Source organism: Oncorhynchus gorbuscha, linkage group LG23 (assembly GCF_021184085.1).
Source record: "Oncorhynchus gorbuscha isolate QuinsamMale2020 ecotype Even-year linkage group LG23, OgorEven_v1.0, whole genome shotgun sequence".
NCBI classification, from domain to species: Eukaryota; Metazoa; Chordata; class Actinopteri; order Salmoniformes; family Salmonidae; genus Oncorhynchus; species Oncorhynchus gorbuscha.
This window is the reverse complement of record NC_060195.1, coordinates 10,928,651-10,950,836: the sequence shown is the minus strand read 5'-3', so window position 1 is coordinate 10,950,836 and position 22,186 is coordinate 10,928,651. Positions and strand designations below refer to the sequence as shown.

The following is a 22,186-nucleotide window of genomic DNA, read 5'->3' as shown; positions in this document are numbered from 1 at the left end:
TGCCTTTCAGTCTAAGACTAGGAAACAGGAAATTGGCCCTTAAAGACTTTGGACCCAATCCTAACTTGAACACAGAAGTGTGTTTGTCATATTACAACTCCTGTCCCAAATGAAGACAGCATCAATAGAGAGGACCACTAACTGACCTTCTTGGAGTTTCTTCCTAAGCTCTTCGATCTCCTTCTGGAACTGCCGTAGCAGGGCATCCTTGGGGTCTTCATTGATCCGGGCTTTGTTCTTGATGTTCTTGGCCCGGTTGGCGTAACGCAGCGTGCTGATGGTCTCGTCGTAGTTGTAGTCCGCTGGGCCGATGTTCGCACACTGACCAGAAGGTTTATGACAATTACATATGACGAGAGCAAAACCTTTCTCTGAGAGAACAGCAAGGAACGAGAGTAGACTTGATCCAAATACATGTCATATTTGTGTGTTTATTTATATGCATTTATAATAGTGTTTTAATTTGATTCCAGTTGGATGTAAGTTGCTATTTAATGTAATATATCTCCAGGCAATAAGACTGATAAATAGCTAACAACGTAGATACACAGACTGAGTTAAGCTTGTATCTTTATTGACCTTTTATCACTGCCTTGTCTCTAAACACACTCACAGGGTCGTGCACACACACACACTCACAGGGTCACACACACACACACACACACACACACACACACACACACACACACAGGGTTGTACACACACACACACTCACAGGGTCGTACACACACACACACACTCACAGGGTCGTACACACACACACACTCACAGGGTCGTACACACACACACACACACTCACAGGGTCGTACACACACACACACACACACTCACAGGGTCGTACACACACACACACACACACTCACAGGGTCGTACACACACACACACTCACAGGGTCGTACACACACACACACTCACAGGGACACACACACACACACACACACTCACAGGGTCGTACACACACACACACTCACAGGGTCGTACACACACACACACACACACTCACAGGGTCGTACACACACACACACACACACTCACAGGGTCGTACACACACACACACACACTCACAGGGTCGTACACACACACACACACACTCACAGGGTCGTACACACACACACACACACACTCACAGGGTCGTACACACACACACACTCACAGGGTCGTACACACACACACACACACTCACAGGGTCGTACACACACACACACACACTCACAGGGTCGTACACACACACACTCACAGGGTCGTACAGTATCCCTGTTCCCTTCCCCCTATACATATCTACCTCCCTGTCCCCTAACCCCTATACATATCTACCTCCCTGCCCCCTTACCCCTATACATATCTACCTCCCTGTCCCCTTACCCCTATACATATCTACCTCCCTGTTCCTTTACCCCTATACATATCTACCTCCCTGTTCCCTTCCACCTATACATATCTACCTCCCTGTCCCCTTCCCCCTATACATATCTACCTCCATCACTCCAGTATCCCTGCACATTGTAAATATGGTGTGGAACTGACCCTGTATATAGTATGGTATTGAACTGACCCTGTATATAGTATGTTATATCCTGACCCTGTATATAGTATGGTATTGAACTGACCCTGTATATAGTATGGTATTGAACTGACCCTGTATATAGTATGGTATTGAACTGACCCTGTATATAGTCTGGTATTGAACTGACCCTGTATATAGTATGGTATTGAACTGAGCCTGTATATAGTATGGTATTGAACTGACCCTGTATATAGTATGTTATATCCTTACCCTGTATATAGTATGGTATTGAACTGACCCTGTATATAGTATGTTATATCCTGACCCTGTATATAGTATGGTTTTGAACTGACCCTGTATATAGTACGGTATTGAACTGACCCTGTATATAGTACGGTTTTGAACTGACCCTGTATATAGTACGGTATTGAACTGACCCTGTATATAGTACGGTAATGAACTGACCCTGTATATAGTATGGTATTGAGCTGACCCTGTATATAGTATGGTATTGAACTGACCCTGTATATAGTATGGTATTGAGCTGACCCTGTATATAGTATGGTATTGAACTGACCCTGTATATAGTATGGTATTGAACTGACCCTGTATATAGTATGGTATTGAACTGACCCTGTATATAATATGGTATTGAACTGACCCTGTATATAATATGGTATTGAACTGACCCTGTATATAGTATGGTATTGAACTGACCCTGTATATAGTATGGTATTGAACTGACCCTGTATATAGTATGGTATTGAACTGAACCTGTATATAGTATGGTATTGAACTGACCCTGTATATAATATGGTATTGAACTGACCCTGTATATAGTATGGTTTTGAACTGACCCTGTATATAGTATGGTATTGAACTGACCCTGTATATAGTATGGTATTGAACTGACCCTGTATATAGTATGGTATTGAACTGACCCTGTATATAGTATGGTATTGAACTGACCCTGTATATAGTATGGTATTGAACTGACCCTGTATATAGTATGGTATTGAACTGACCCTGTATATAGTATGGTATTGAACTGACCCTGTATATAGTATGGTATTGAACTGACCCTGTATATAGTATGGTATTGAACTGACCCTGTATATAGTATGGTATTGAACTGACCCTGTATATAGTATGGTATTGAACTGACCCTGTATATAGTATGGTATTGAACTGACCCTGTATATAGTATGGTATTGAACTGACCCTGTATATAGTCTGGTATTGAACTGACCCTGTATATAGTCTGGTATTGAACTGACCCTGTATATAGTATGGTATTGAACTGACCCTGTATATAGTATGGTATTGAACTGACCCTGTATATAGTATGGTATTGAACTGACCCTGTATATAGTATGGTATTGAACTGACCCTGTATATAGTATGGTATATAGTATGGTATTGAACTGAGCCTGTATATAGTATGGTATTGAACTGAGCCTGTATATAGTATGGTATTGAACTGACCCTGTATATAGTATGGTATATAGTATGGTATTGAACTGACCCTGTATATAGTATGGTATTGAACTGACCCTGTATATAGTATGGTATTGAACTGACCCTGTATATAGTATGGTATATAGTATGGTATTGAATTGACCCTGTATATAGTATGGTATTGAACTAAGCCTGTATATAGTATGGTATTGAACTGACCCTGTATATAGTATGGTATTGAACTGACCCTGTATATAGTATGGTATTGAACTGACCCTGTATATAGTATGGTATTGAACTGACCCTGTATATAGTATGGTATTGAACTGAGCCTGTATATAGTATGGTATTGAACTGACCCTGTATATAGTATGGTATTGAACTGAGCCTGTATATAGTATGGTATTGAACTGACCCTGTATATAGTATGGTATATAGTATGGTATTGAACTGACCCTGTATATAGTATGGTATTGAACTGAGCCTGTATATAGTATGGTATTGAACTGACCCTGTATATAGTATGGTGTTGAACTGACCCTGTATATAGTATGGTTTTGAACTGACCCTGTATATAGTATGGTATTGAACTGACCCTGTATATAGTATGGTATTGAACTGACCCTGTATATAGTATGGTATATAGTATGGTATTGAACTGACCCTGTATATAGTATGGTATTGAACTGACCCTGTATATAGTATGGTATTGAACTGACCCTGTATATAGTATGGTATTGAACTGAGCCTGTATATAGTATGGTATTGAACTGACCCTGTATATAGTATGGTATTTAACTGACCCTGTATATAGTATGGTATTGAACTGACCCTGTATATAGTATGGTATTGAACTGACCCTGTATATAGTATGGTATTGAACTGACCCTGTATATAGTATGGTATTGAACTGAGCCTGTATATAGTATGGTATTGAACTGACCCTGTATATAGTATGGTATTGAACTGAGCCTGTATATAGTATGGTATTGAACTGACCCTGTATATAGTATGGTATATAGTATGGTATTGAACTGACCCTGTATATAGTATGGTATTGAACTGAGCCTGTATATAGTATGGTATTGAACTGACCCTGTATATAGTATGGTATTAAACTGAGCCTGTATATAGTATGGTATTGAACTGACCCTGTATATAGTATGGTATATAGTATGGTATTGAACTGACCCTGTATATAGTATGGTATTGAACTGAGCCTGTATATAGTATGGTATTGAACTGAGCCTGTATATAGTATGTTATATCCTGACCCTGTATATAGTATGGTATTGAACTGACCCTGTACATAGTATGGTATTGAACTGACCCTGTATATAGTCTGGTATTGAACTGACCCTGTATATAGTATGGTATTGAACTGACCCTGTATATAGTATGGTATATAGTATGGTATTGAACTGAGCCTGTATATAGTATGGTATTGAACTGACCCTGTATATAGTATGGTATTGAACTGACCCTGTATATAGTATGGTATTGAACTGACCCTGTATATAGTATGGTATTGAACTGACCCTGTATATAGTATGGTATTGAACTGAGCCTGTATATAGTATGGTATTGAACTGAGCCTGTATATAGTATGGTATTGAACTGAGCCTGTATATAGTATGGTATTGAACTGACCCTGTATATAGTATGGTATTGAACTGACCCTGTATATAGTATGGTATTGAACTGACCCTGTATATAGTATGGTATTGAACTGAGCCTGTATATAGTATGGTATTGAACTGACCCTGTATATAGTATGGTATTGAACTGAGCCTGTATATAGTATGGTATTGAACTGACCCTGTATATAGTATGGTATTGAACTGAGCCTGTATATAGTATGGTATTGAACTGACCCTGTATATAGTATGGTATTGAACTGACCCTGTATATAGTATGGTATTGAACTGACCCTGTATATAGTATGGTATTGAACTGACCCTGTATATAGTATGGTATTGAACTGACCCTGTATATAGTATGGTATTGAACTGACCCTGTATATAGTATGGTATTGAACTGAGCCTGTATATAGTATGGTATTGAACTGAGCCTGTATATAGTATGGTATTGAACTGAGCCTGTATATAGTATGGTATTGAACTGAGCCTGTATATAGTATGGTATTGAACTGACCCTGTATATAGTATGGTATTGAACTGACCCTGTATATAGTATGGTATATAGTATGGTATTGAACTGACCCTGTATATAGTATGGTATTGAACTGAGCCTGTATATAGTATGGTATTGAACTGACCCTGTATATAGTATGGTATTGAACTGAGTCTGTATATAGTATGGTATTGAACTGAGCCTGTATATAGTATGGTATTGAACTGACCCTGTATATAGTACGGTATTGAACTGACCCTGTATATAGTACGGTATTGAACTGACCCTGTATATAGTACGGTATTGAACTGACCCTGTATATAGTACGGTATTGAACTGACCCTGTATATAGTACGGTATTGAACTGACGCTGTATATAGTACGGTACTGAACTGACCCTGTATATAGTATGGTATTGAACTGACCCTGTATATAGTATGGTATTGAACTGACCCTGTATATAATATGGTATTGAACTGACCCTGTATATAGTATGGTATTGAACTGACCCTGTATATAGTATGGTATTGAACTGACCCTGTATATAGTCTGGTATTGAACTGACCCTGTATATAGTATGGTATTGAACTGACCCTGTATATAGTATGGTATATAGTATGGTATTGAACTGAGCCTGTATATAGTATGGTATTGAACTGACCCTGTATATAGTATGGTATTGAACTGAGCCTGTATATAGTATGGTATTGAACTGACCCTGTATATAGTATGGTATATAGTATGGTATTGAATTGACCCTGTATATAGTATGGTATTGAACTGAGCCTGTATATAGTATGGTATTGAACTAACCCTGTATATAGTATGGTATTGAACTGACCCTGTATATAGTATGTTATATCCTGACCCTGTATATAGTATGGTTTTGAACTGACCCTGTATATAGTATGGTATTGAACTGACCCTGTATATAGTATGGTATTGAACTGACCCTGTATATAGTATGGTATATAGTATGGTATTGAACTGACCCTGTATATAGTATGGTATTGAACTGAGCCTGTATATAGTATGGTATTGAACTGAGCCTGTATATAGTATGGTATTGAACTGACCCTGTATATAGTATGGTATTGAACTGAGCCTGTATATAGTATGGTATTGAACTGAGCCTGTATATAGTATGGTATTGAACTGAGCCTGTATATAGTATGGTATTGAACTGAGCCTGTATATAGTATGGTATTGAACTGAGCCTGTATATAGTATGGTATTGAACTGACCCTGTATATAGTATGGTATTGAACTGACCCTGTATATAGTATGGTATTGAACTGACCCTGTATATAGTATGGTATTGAACTGACCCTGTATATAGTATGGTATTGAACTGACCCTGTATATAGTATGGTATATAGTATGGTATTGAACTGACCCTGTATATAGTATGGTATTGAACTGAGCCTGTATATAGTATGGTATTGAACTGAGCCTGTATATAGTATGGTATTAAACTGAGCCTGTATATAGTATGGTATTAAACTGAGCCTGTATATAGTATGGTATTGAACTGACCCTGTATATAGTATGGTATATAGTATGGTATTGAACTGACCCTGTATATAGTATGGTATTGAACTGAGCCTGTATATAGTATGGTATTGAACTGAGCCTGTATATAGTATGTTATATCCTGACCCTGTATATAGTATGGTATTGAACTGACCCTGTACATAGTATGGTATTGAACTGACCCTGTATATAGTATGGTATTGAACTGACCCTGTATATAGTATGGTATATAGTATGGTATTGAACTGAGCCTGTATATAGTATGGTATTGAACTGACCCTGTATATAGTATGGTATTGAACTGACCCTGTATATAGTATGGTATTGAACTGACCCTGTATATAGTATGGTATTGAACTGACCCTGTATATAGTATGGTATTGAACTGAGCCTGTATATAGTATGGTATTGAACTGAGCCTGTATATAGTATGGTATTGAACTGAGCCTGTATATAGTATGGTTTTGAACTGACCCTGTATATAGTATGGTATTGAACTGACCCTGTATATAGTATGGTATTGAACTGACCCTGTATATAGTATGGTATATAGTATGGTATTGAACTGACCCTGTATATAGTATGGTATTGAACTGACCCTGTATATAGTATGGTATTGAACTGAGCCTGTATATAGTATGGTATTGAACTGACCCTGTATATAGTATGTTATTGAACTGAGCCTGTATATAGTATGGTATTGAACTGAGCCTGTATATAGTATGGTATTGAACTGAGCCTGTATATAGTATGGTATTGAACTGAGCCTGTATATAGTATGGTATTGAACTGACCCTGTATATAGTATGGTATTGAACTGACCCTGTATATAGTATGGTATTGAACTGACCCTGTATATAGTATGGTATTGAACTGACCCTGTATATAGTATGGTATTGAACTGACCCTGTATATAGTATGGTATATAGTATGGTATTGAACTGACCCTGTATATAGTATGGTATTGAACTGAGCCTGTATATAGTATGGTATTGAACTGAGCCTGTATATAGTATGGTATTAAACTGAGCCTGTATATAGTATGGTATTGAACTGACCCTGTATATAGTATGGTATATAGTATGGTATTGAACTGACCCTGTATATAGTATGGTATTGAACTGAGCCTGTATATAGTATGGTATTGAACTGAGCCTGTATATAGTATGTTATATCCTGACCCTGTATATAGTATGGTATTGAACTGACCCTGTACATAGTATGGTATTGAACTGACCCTGTATATAGTCTGGTATTGAACTGACCCTGTATATAGTATGGTATTGAACTGACCCTGTATATAGTATGGTATATAGTATGGTATTGAACTGAGCCTGTATATAGTATGGTATTGAACTGACCCTGTATATAGTATGGTATTGAACTGACCCTGTATATAGTATGGTATTGAACTGACCCTGTATATAGTATGGTATTGAACTGACCCTGTATATAGTATGGTATTGAACTGAGCCTGTATATAGTATGGTATTGAACTGAGCCTGTATATAGTATGGTATTGAACTGAGCCTGTATATAGTATGGTATTGAACTGACCCTGTATATAGTATGGTATTGAACTGAGCCTGTATATAGTATGGTATTGAACTGAGCCTGTATATAGTATGGTATTGAACTGAGCCTGTATATAGTATGGTATTGAACTGAGCCTGTATATAGTATGGTATTGAACTGACCCTGTATATAGTATGGTATTGAACTGACCCTGTATATAGTATGGTATTGAACTGACCCTGTATATAGTATGGTATATAGTATGGTATTGAACTGACCCTATATATAGTATGGTATTGAACTGAGCCTGTATATAGTATGGTATTGAACTGACCCTGTATATAGTATGGTATTGAACTGAGCCTGTATATAGTATGGTATTGAACTGACCCTGTATATAGTACGGTATTGAACTGACCCTGTATATAGTACGGTATTGAACTGACCCTGTATATAGTACGGTATTGAACTGACCCTGTATATAGTACGGTATTGAACTGACGCTGTATATAGTACGGTACTGAACTGACCCTGTATATAGTATGGTATTGAACTGACCCTGTATATAGTATGGTATTGAACTGACCCTGTATATAATATGGTATTGAACTGACCCTGTATATAGTATGGTATTGAACTGACCCTGTATATAGTATGGTATTGAACTGACCCTGTATATAGTATGGTATTGAACTGACCCTGTATATAGTATGGTATATAGTATGGTATTGAACTGAGCCTGTATATAGTATGGTATTGAACTGACCCTGTATATAGTATGGTATTGAACTGAGCCTGTATATAGTATGGTATTGAACTGAGCCTGTATATAGTATGGTATTGAACTGACCCTGTATATAGTATGGTATATAGTATGGTATTGAACTGACCCTGTATATAGTATGGTATTGAACTGAGCCTGTATATAGTATGGTATTGAACTGAGCCTGTATATAGTATGTTATATCCTGACCCTGTATATAGTATGGTATTGAACTGACCCTGTACATAGTATGGTATTGAACTGACCCTGTATATAGTCTGGTATTGAACTGACCCTGTATATAGTATGGTATTGAACTGACCCTGTATATAGTATGGTATATAGTATGGTATTGAACTGAGCCTGTATATAGTATGGTATTGAACTGACCCTGTATATAGTATGGTATTGAACTGACCCTGTATATAGTATGGTATTGAACTGACCCTGTATATAGTATGGTATTGAACTGACCCTGTATATAGTATGGTATATAGTATGGTATTGAACTGACCCTGTATATAGTATGGTATTGAACTGAGCCTGTATATAGTATGGTATTGAACTGAGCCTGTATATAGTATGGTATTGAACTGAGCCTGTATATAGTATGGTATTGAACTGACCCTGTATATAGTATGGTATTGAACTGACCCTGTATATAGTATGGTATTGAACTGACCCTGTATATAGTATGGTATATAGTATGGTATTGAACTGACCCTGTATATAGTATGGTATTGAACTGAGCCTGTATATAGTATGGTATTGAACTGACCCTGTATATAGTATGGTATTGAACTGAGCCTGTATATAGTACGGTATTGAACTGACCCTGTATATAGTACGGTATTGAACTGACCCTGTATATAGTACGGTATTGAACTGACCCTGTATATAGTACGGTATTGAACTGACCCTGTATATAATATGGTATTGAACTGACCCTGTATATAGTATGGTATTGAACTGACCCTGTATATAGTATGGTATTGAACTGACCCTGTATATAGTCTGGTATTGAACTGACCCTGTATATAGTATGGTATTGAACTGACCCTGTATATAGTATGGTATATAGTATGGTATTGAACTGAGCCTGTATATAGTATGGTATTGAACTGACCCTGTATATAGTATGGTATTGAACTGAGCCTGTATATAGTATGGTATTGAACTGACCCTGTATATAGTATGGTATATAGTATGGTATTGAATTGACCCTGTATATAGTATGGTATTGAACTGACCCTGTATATAGTATGGTATTGAACTGAGCCTGTATATAGTATGGTATTGAACTGAGCCTGTATATAGTATGGTATTGAACTGAGCCTGTATATAGTATGGTATTGAACTGACCCTGTATATAGTATGGTATTGAACTGACCCTGTATATAGTATGGTATATAGTATGGTATTGAACTGACCCTGTATATAGTATGGTATTGAACTGAGCCTGTATATAGTATGGTATTGAACTGAGCCTGTATATAGTATGTTATATCCTGACCCTGTATATAGTATGGTATTGAACTGACCCTGTACATAGTATGGTATTGAACTGACCCTGTATATAGTCTGGTATTGAACTGACCCTGTATATAGTATGGTATTGAACTGACCCTGTATATAGTATGGTATATAGTATGGTATTGAACTGAGCCTGTATATAGTATGGTATTGAACTGACCCTGTATATAGTATGGTATTGAACTGACCCTGTATATAGTATGGTATTGAACTGACCCTGTATATAGTATGGTATTGAACTGACCCTGTATATAGTATGGTATATAGTATGGTATTGAACTGACCCTGTATATAGTATGGTATTGAACTGAGCCTGTATATAGTATGGTATTGAACTGAGCCTGTATATAGTATGGTATTGAACTGACCCTGTATATAGTATGGTATTGAACTGACCCTGTATATAGTATGGTATTGAACTGAGCCTGTATATAGTATGGTATTGAACTGACCCTGTATATAGTATGGTATTGAACTGAGCCTGTATATAGTATGGTATTGAACTGACCCTGTATATAGTATGGTATTGAACTGACCCTGTATATAGTATGGTATATAGTATGGTATTGAACTGACCCTGTATATAGTATGGTATTGAACTGAGCCTGTATATAGTATGGTATTGAACTGACCCTGTATATAGTATGGTATATAGTATGGTATTGAACTGACCCTGTATATAGTATGTTATATCCTGACCCTGTATATAGTATGGTATTGAACTGAGCCTGTATATAGTATGTTATATCCTGACCCTGTATATAGTATGGTATTGAACTGACCCTGTATATAGTATGGTATTGAACTGACCCTGTATATAGTATGGTATTGAACTGACCCTGTATATAGTCTGGTATTGAACTGACCCTGTATATAGTATGGTATTGAACTGACCCTGTATATAGTATGGTATTGAACTGACCCTGTATATAGTATGGTATTGAACTGACCCTGTATATAGTATGGTATTGAACTGAACCTGTATATAGTATGGTATTGAACTGACCCTGTATATAGTATGGTATTGAACTGACCCTGTATATAGTATGGTATTGAACTGACCCTGTATATAGTATGGTATTGAACTGACCCTGTATATAGTATGGTATTGAACTGACGCTGTATATAGTATGGTATTGAACTGACCCTGTATATAGTATGGTATTGAACTGACCCTGTATATAGTATGGTATTGAACTGACCCTGTATATAGTATGGTATTGAACTGACCCTGTATATAGTATGGTATTGAACTGACCCTGTATATAGTATGGTATTGAACTGAGCCTGTATATAGTATGGTATTGAACTGAGCCTGTATATAGTATGGTATTGAACTGACCCTGTATATAGTATGGTATATAGTATGGTATTGAACTGACCCTGTATATATTATGGTATTGAACTGAGCCTGTATATAGTATGGTATTGAACTGACCCTGTATATAGTATGGTGTTGAACTGAGCCTGTATATAGTATGGTATTGAACTGACCCTGTATATAGTATGGTATTGAACTGAGCCTGTATATAGTATGGTATTGAACTGAGCCTGTATATAGTATGGTATTGAACTGACCCTGTATATAGTATGGTGTTGAACTGAGCCTGTATATAGTATGGTATTGAACTGACCCTGTATATAGTACGGTATTGAACTGACCCTGTATATAGTACGGTATTGAACTGACCCTGTATATAGTATGGTATTGAACTGACCCTATATATAGTCTGGTATTGAACTGACCCTGTATATAGTATGGTATTGAACTGACCCTGTATATAGTATGGTATATAGTATGGTATTGAACTGAGCCTGTATATAGTATGGTATTGAACTGACCCTGTATATAGTATGGTATATAGTATGGTATTGAACTGAGCCTGTATATAGTATGGTATTGAACTGAGCCTGTATATAGTATGGTATTGAACTGACCCTGTATATAGTATGGTATTGAACTGACCCTGTATATAGTATGGTATTGAACTGACCCTGTATATAGTATGGTATTGAACTGACCCTGTATATAGTATGGTATTGAACTGAGCCTGTATATAGTATGGTATTGAACTGAGCCTGTATATAGTATGGTATTGAACTGACCCTGTATATAGTATGGTATTGAACTGACCCTGTATATAGTATGGTATATAGTATGGTATTGAACTGACCCTGTATATAGTATGGTATTGAACTGAGCCTGTATATAGTATGGTATTGAACTGACCCTGTATATAGTATGGTATTGAACTGAGCCTGTATATAGTATGGTATTGAACTGACCCTGTATATAGTATGGTATATAGTATGGTATTGAACTGACCCTGTATATAGTATGGTATTGAACTGAGCCTGTATATAGTATGGTATTGAACTGAGCCTGTATATAGTATGTTATATCCTGACCCTGTATATAGTATGGTATTGAACTGACCCTGTATATAGTATGGTATTGAACTGACCCTGTATATAGTCTGGTATTGAACTGACCCTGTATATAGTATGGTATTGAACTGACCCTGTATATAGTATGGTATATAGTATGGTATTGAACTGAGCCTGTATATAGTATGGTATTGAACTGACCCTGTATATAGTATGGTATTGAACTGACCCTGTATATAGTATGGTATTGAACTGACCCTGTATATAGTATGGTATTGAACTGAGCCTGTATATAGTATGTTATATCCTGACCCTGTATATAGTATGGTATTGAATTGACCCTGTATATAGTATGGTATTGAACTGACCCTGTATATAGTATGGTATTGAACTGACCCTGTATATAGTATGGTATTAACTGACCCTGTATATAGTATGGTATTGAACTGAGCCTGTATATAGTATGGTATTGAACTGACCCTGTATATAGTATGGTATTGAACTGAGCCTGTATATAGTATGGTATTGAACTGACCCTGTATATAGTATGGTGTTGAACTGAGCCTGTATATAGTATGGTATTGAACTGACCCTGTATATAGTATGTTATATCCTGACCCTGTATATAGTATGGTATTGAACTGAGCCTGTATATAGTATGGTATTGAACTGAGCCTGTATATAGTATGGTATTGAACTGACCCTGTATATAGTATGGTATTGAACTGAGCCTGTATATAGTATGGTATTGAACTGACCCTGTATATAGTATGGTATATAGTATGGTATTGAACTGACCCTGTATATAGTATGGTATTGAACTGAGCCTGTATATAGTATGGTATTGAACTGAGCCTGTATATAGTATGTTATATCCTGACCCTGTATATAGTATGGTATTGAACTGACCCTGTATATAGTATGGTATTGAACTGACCCTGTATATAGTCTGGTATTGAACTGACCCTGTATATAGTATGGTATTGAACTGACCCTGTATATAGTATGGTATTGAACTGAGCCTGTATATAGTATGGTATTGAACTGACCCTGTATATAGTATGGTATTGAACTGAGCCTGTATATAGTATGGTATTGAACTGACCCTGTATATAGTATGGTATTGAACTGACCCTGTATATAGTATGGTATTGAACTGACCCTGTATATAGTATGGTATTGAACTGAGCCTGTATATAGTATGTTATATCCTGACCCTGTATATAGTATGGTATTGAATTGACCCTGTATATAGTATGGTATTGAACTGACCCTGTATATAGTACGGTATTGAACTGACCCTGTATATAGTATGGTATTGAACTGACCCTGTATATAGTCTGGTATTGAACTGACCCTGTATATAGTATGGTATTGAACTGACCCTGTATATAGTATGGTATATATTATGGTATTGAACTGAGCCTGTATATAGTATGGTATTGAACTGACCCTGTATATAGTATGGTATTGAACTGACCCTGTATATAGTATGGTATTGAACTGACCCTGTATATAGTATGGTATATAGTATGGTATTGAACTGACCCTGTATATAGTATGGTATTGAACTGACCCTGTATATAGTATGGTATTGAACTGACCCTGTATATAGTATGGTATTGAACTGAGCCTGTATATAGTATGGTATTGAACTGAGCCTGTATATAGTATGGTATTGAACTGAGCCTGTATATAGTATGGTATTGAACTGAGCCTGTATATAGTATGGTATTGAACTGAGCCTGTATATAGTATGGTATTGAACTGACCCTGTATATAGTATGGTATTGAACTGACCCTGTATATAGTATGGTATTGAACTGACCCTGTATATAGTATGGTATTGAACTGACCCTGTATATAGTATGGTATTGAACTGACCCTGTATATAGTATGGTATATAGTATGGTATTGAACTGACCCTGTATATAGTATGGTATTGAACTGAGCCTGTATATAGTATGGTATTGAACTGACCCTGTATATAGTATGGTATTGAACTGAGCCTGTATATAGTATTGAACTGACCCTGTATATAGTATGGTATATAGTATGGTATTGAACTGACCCTGTATATAGTATGGTATTGAACTGAGCCTGTATATAGTATGGTATTGAACTGAGCCTGTATATAGTATGTTATATCCTGACCCTGTATATAGTATGGTATTGAACTGACCCTGTATATAGTATGGTATTGAACTGAGCCTGTATATAGTATGGTATTGAACTGACCCTGTATATAGTATGGTATTGAACTGACCCTGTATATAGTATGGTATTGAACTGACCCTGTATATAGTATGGTATTGAACTGAGCCTGTATATAGTATGGTATTGAACTGACCCTGTATATAGTATGGTATTGAACTGAGCCTGTATATAGTATGGTATTGAACTGACCCTGTATATAGTATGGTATTGAACTGACCCTGTATATAGTATGGTATATAGTATGGTATTGAACTGACCCTGTATATAGTATGGTATTGAACTGAGCCTGTATATAGTATGGTATTGAACTGAGCCTGTATATAGTATGGTATTGAACTGAGCCTGTATATAGTATGGTATTGAACTGACCCTGTATATAGTATGGTATATAGTATGGTATTGAACTGACCCTGTATATAGTATGTTATATCCTGACCCTGTATATAGTATGGTATTGAACTGACCCTGTATATAGTATGGTATTGAACTGACCCTGTATATAGTCTGGTATTGAACTGACCCTGTATATAGTATGGTATTGAACTGACCCTGTATATAGTATGGTATTGAACTGACCCTGTATATAGTATGGTATTGAACTGACCCTGTATATAGTATGTTATATCCTGACCCTGTATATAGTATGGTATTGAACTGACCCTGTATATAGTATGGTATTGAACTGACCCTGTATATAGTATGGTATTGAACTGACCCTGTATATAGTATGGTATTGAACTGACCCTGTATATAGTATGCTATTGAACTGACCCTGTATATAGTATGGTATTGAACTGACCCTGTATATAGTATGGTATTGAACTGACCCTGTATATAGTATGGTATTGAACTGACCCTGTATATAGTATGGTATTGAACTGACCCTGTATATAGTATGGTATTACCTGACCCTGTATATAGTATGGTATTGAACTGACCCTGTATATAGTATGGTATATAGTATGGTATTGAACTGACCCTGTATATAGTATGGTATTGAACTGAGCCTGTATATAGTATGGTATTGAACTGACCCTGTATATAGTATGGTGTTGAACTGAGCCTGTATATAGTATGGTATTGAACTGACCCTGTATATAGTATGGTATTGAACTGACCCTGTATATAGTATGTTATATCCTGACCCTGTATATAGTATGGTATTGAACTGAGCCTGTATATAGTATGGTATTGAACTGAGCCTGTATATAGTATGGTATTGAACTGACCCTGTATATAGTATGGTGTTGAACTGACCCTGTATATAGTACGGTATTGAACTGACCCTGTATATAGTACGGTATTGAACTGACCCTGTATATAGTACGGTATTGAACTGACCCTGTATATAGTACGGTATTGAACTGACCCTGTATATAGTACGGTATTGAACTGACGCTGTATATAGTACGGTACTGAACTGACCCTGTATATAGTATGGTATTGAACTGACCCTGTATATAGTATGGTATTGAACTGACCCTGTATATAATATGGTATTGAACTGACCCTGTATATAGTATGGTATTGAACTGACCCTGTATATAGTATGGTATTGAACTGACCCTGTATATAGTCTGGTATTGAACTGACCCTGTATATAGTATGGTATTGAACTGACCCTGTATATAGTATGGTATATAGTATGGTATTGAACTGAGCCTGTATATAGTATGGTATTGAACTGACCCTGTATATCGTATGGTATTGAACTGACCCTGTATATAGTATGGTATTGAACTGACCCTGTATATAGTATGGTATATAGTATGGTATTGAACTGACCCTGTATATAGTATGGTATTGAACTGAGCCTGTATATAGTATGGTATTGAACTGACCCTGTATATAGTATGGTATTGAACTGACCCTGTATATAGTATGGTATTGAACTGACCCTGTATATAGTATGGTATTGAACTGACCCTGTATATAGTATGGTATTGAACTGAGCCTGTATATAGTATGGTATTGAACTGACCCTGTATATAGTATGGTATTGAACTGACCCTGTATATAGTATGGTATTGAACTGACCCTGTATATAGTATGGTATTGAACTGACCCTGTATATAGTATGGTATTGAACTGACCCTGTATATAGTATGGTATTGAACTGAGCCTGTATATAGTATGGTATTGAACTGACCCTGTATATAGTATGGTATTGAACTGAGCCTGTATATAGTATGGTATTGAACTGACCCTGTATATAGTATGGTATTGAACTGACCCTGTATATAGTATGGTATATAGTATGGTATTGAACTGACCCTGTATATAGTATGGTATTGAACTGAGCCTGTATATAGTATGGTATTGAACTGAGCCTGTATATAGTATGGTATTGAACTGAGCCTGTATATAGTATGGTATTGAACTGACCCTGTATATAGTATGGTATATAGTATGGTATTGAACTGACCCTGTATATAGTATGTTATATCCTGACCCTGTATATAGTATGGTATTGAACTGACCCTGTATATAGTATGGTATTGAACTGACCCTGTATATAGTCTGGTATTGAACTGACCCTGTATATAGTATGGTATTGAACTGACCCTGTATATAGTATGGTATTGAACTGACCCTGTATATAGTATGGTATTGAACTGACCCTGTATATAGTATGTTATATCCTGACCCTGTATATAGTATGGTATTGAACTGACCCTGTATATAGTATGGTATTGAACTGACCCTGTATATAGTATGGTATTGAACTGACCCTGTATATAGTATGGTATTGAACTGACCCTGTATATAGTATGCTATTGAACTGACCCTGTATATAGTATGGTATTGAACTGACCCTGTATATAGTATGGTATTGAACTGACCCTGTATATAGTATGGTATTGAACTGACCCTGTATATAGTATGGTATTGAACTGACCCTGTATATAGTATGGTATTACCTGACCCTGTATATAGTATGGTATTGAACTGACCCTGTATATAGTATGGTATATAGTATGGTATTGAACTGACCCTGTATATAGTATGGTATTGAACTGAGCCTGTATATAGTATGGTATTGAACTGACCCTGTATATAGTATGGTGTTGAACTGAGCCTGTATATAGTATGGTATTGAACTGACCCTGTATATAGTATGTTATATCCTGACCCTGTATATAGTATGGTATTGAACTGAGCCTGTATATAGTATGGTATTGAACTGAGCCTGTATATAGTATGGTATTGAACTGACCCTGTATATAGTATGGTATTGAACTGACCCTGTATATAGTACGGTATTGAACTGACCCTGTATATAGTACGGTATTGAACTGACCCTGTATATAGTACGGTATTGAACTGACCCTGTATATAGTACGGTATTGAACTGACCCTGTATATAGTACGGTATTGAACTGACCCTGTATATAGTACGGTATTGAACTGACGCTGTATATAGTACGGTACTGAACTGACCCTGTATATAGTATGGTATTGAACTGACCCTGTATATAGTATGGTATTGAACTGACCCTGTATATAATATGGTATTGAACTGACCCTGTATATAGTATGGTATTGAACTGACCCTGTATATAGTATGGTATTGAACTGACCCTGTATATAGTCTGGTATTGAACTGACCCTGTATATAGTATGGTATTGAACTGACCCTGTATATAGTATGGTATATAGTATGGTATTGAACTGAGCCTGTATATAGTATGGTATTGAACTGACCCTGTATATAGTATGGTATTGAACTGACCCTGTATATAGTATGGTATTGAACTGACCCTGTATATAGTATGGTATATAGTATGGTATTGAACTGACCCTGTATATAGTATGGTATTGAACTGAGCCTGTATATAGTATGGTATTGAACTGACCCTGTATATAGTATGGTATTGAACTGACCCTGTATATAGTATGGTATTGAACTGACCCTGTATATAGTATGGTATTGAACTGACCCTGTATATAGTATGGTATTGAACTGAGCCTGTATATAGTATGGTATTGAACTGACCCTGTATATAGTATGGTATATAGTATGGTATTGAACTGACCCTGTATATAGTATGGTATTGAACTGAGCCTGTATATAGTATGGTATTGAACTGACCCTGTATATAGTATGGTATTGAACTGACCCTGTATATAGTATGGTATTGAACTGACCCTGTATATAGTATGGTATTGAACTGAGCCTGTATATAGTATGGTATTGAACTGAGCCTGTATATAGTATGGTATTGAACTGAGCCTGTATATAGTATGGTATTGAACTGAGCCTGTATATAGTATGGTATTGAACTGAGCCTGTATATAGTATGGTATTGAACTGACCCTGTATATAGTATGGTATTGAACTGACCCTGTATATAGTATGGTATTGAACTGACCCTGTATATAGTATGGTATATAGTATGGTATTGAACTGAGCCTGTATATAGTATGGTATTGAACTGAGCCTGTATATAGTATGGTATTGAACTGAGCCTGTATATAGTATGTTATATCCTGACCCTGTATATAGTATGGTATTGAACTGACCCTGTATATAGTATGGTATTGAACTGACCCTGTATATAGTCTGGTATTGAACTGACCCTGTATATAGTATGGTATTGAACTGACCCTGTGTATAGTATGGTATATAGTATGGTATTGAACTGAGCCTGTATATAGTATGGTATTGAACTGACCCTGTATATAGTATGGTATTGAACTGACCCTGTATATAGTATGGTATTGAACTGACCCTGTATATAGTATGGTATATAGTATGGTATTGAACTGACCCTGTATATAGTATGGTATTGAACTGACCCTGTATATAGTATGGTATTGAACTGACCCTGTATATAGTATGGTATTGAACTGAGCCTGTATATAGTATGGTATTGAACTGAGCCTGTATATAGTATGGTATTGAACTGACCCTGTATATAGTATGGTATTGAACTGACCCTGTATATAGTATGGTATTGAACTGACCCTGTATATAGTATGGTATATAGTATGGTATTGAACTGACCCTGTATATAGTATGGTATTGAACTGAGCCTGTATATAGTATGGTATTGAACTGACCCTGTATATAGTATGGTATATAGTATGGTATTGAACTGACCCTGTATATAGTCTGGTATTGAACTGACCCTGTATATAGTATGGTATTGAACTGACCCTGTATATAGTATGGTATATAGTATGGTATTGAACTGAGCCTGTATATAGTATGGTATTGAACTGACCCTGTATATAGTATGGTATTGAACTGACCCTGTATATAGTATGGTATATAGTATGGTATTGAACTGAGCCTGTATATAGTATGGTATTGAACTGACCCTGTATATAGTATGGTATTGAACTGACCCTGTATATAGTATGGTATTGAACTGACCCTGTATATAGTATGGTATATAGTATGGTATTGAACTGACCCTGTATATAGTATGGTATTGAACTGACTCTGTATATAGTATGGTATTGAACTGACCCTGTATATAGTATGGTATTGAACTGACCCTGTATATAGTATGGTATTGAACTGAGCCTGTATATAGTATGGTATTGAACTGACCCTGTATATAGTATGGTATATAGTATGGTATTGAACTGAGCCTGTATATAGTATGGTATTGAACTGAGCCTGTATATAGTATGGTATTGAACTGACCCTGTATATAGTATGGTATTGAACTGACCCTGTATATAGTATGGTATTGAACTGAGCCTGTATATAGTATGGTATTGAACTGAGCCTGTATATAGTATGGTATTGAACTGAGCCTGTATATAGTATGGTATTGAACTGAGCCTGTATATAGTATGGTATTGAACTGAGCCTGTATATAGTATGGTATTGAACTGAGCCTGTATATAGTATGGTATTGAACTGAGCCTGTATATAGTATGGTATTGAACTGACCCTGTATATAGTATGGTATTGAACTGACCCTGTATATAGTATGGTATTGAACTGAGCCTGTATATAGTATGGTATTGAACTGACCCTGTATATAGTATGGTATATAGTATGGTATTGAACTGAGCCTGTATATAGTATGGTATTGAACTGAGCCTGTATATAGTATGGTATTGAACTGAGCCTGTATATAGTATGTTATATCCTGACCCTGTATATAGTATGGTATTGACCTGACCCTGTATATAGTATGGTATTGAACTGACCCTGTATATAGTATGGTATTGAACTGACCCTGTATATAGTATGGTATTGAACTGACCCTGTATATAGTATGGTATTGAACTGACCCTGTATATAGTATGGTATTGAACTGACCCTGTATATAGTATGGTATTGAACTGACCCTGTATATAGTATGGTATTGAACTGACCCTGTATATAGTATGGTATTGAACTGACCCTGTATATAGTATGGTATTGAACTGACCCTGTATATAGTATGGTATTGAACTGACCCTGTATATAGTCTGGTATTGAACTGACCCTGTATATAGTATGGTATTAAACTGACCCTGTATATAGTATGGTATTGAACTGACCCTGTATATAGTATGGTATTGAACTGACCCTGTATATAGTATGGTATTGAACTGACCCTGTATATAGTATGGTATATAGTATGGTATTGAACTGAGCCTGTATATAGTATGGTATTGAACTGAGCCTGTATATAGTATGGTATTGAACTGACCCTGTATATAGTATGGTATATAGTATGGTATTGAACTGACCCTGTATATAGTATGGTATTGAACTGACCCTGTATATAGTATGGTATTGAACTGACCCTGTATATAGTATGGTATATAGTATGGTATTGAATTGACCCTGTATATAGTATGGTATTGAACTAAGCCTGTATATAGTATGGTATTGAACTGACCCTGTATATAGTATGGTATTGAACTGACCCTGTATATAGTATGGTATTGAACTGACCCTGTATATAGTATGGTATTGAACTGACCCTGTATATAGTATGGTATTGAACTGAGCCTGTATATAGTATGGTATTGAACTGACCCTGTATATAGTATGGTATTGAACTGAGCCTGTATATAGTATGGTATTGAACTGACCCTGTATATAGTATGGTATATAGTATGGTATTGAACTGACCCTGTATATAGTATGGTATTGAACTGAGCCTGTATATAGTATGGTATTGAACTGA

At 36.3% G+C, this 22,186-nt stretch overlaps 1 protein-coding gene across 5 annotated transcripts in view; it reads right to left on the bottom strand.

Moving 5' to 3' along the window:
* The window catches only part of LOC124010918 (kinesin-like protein KIF3A), a 94,442-nt gene that overhangs the window by 34,746 nt on the left and 37,510 nt on the right, over positions 1 to 22,186 (bottom strand). For all 5 annotated transcript variants that reach the window (XM_046323721.1, XM_046323718.1, XM_046323719.1 and 2 more), the window contains exon 8: positions 147 to 321. In XM_046323721.1, coding sequence (XP_046179677.1) covers positions 147 to 321 — 175 coding nt within the window. The remainder of the gene's footprint in view (positions 1 to 146; positions 322 to 22,186) is intronic.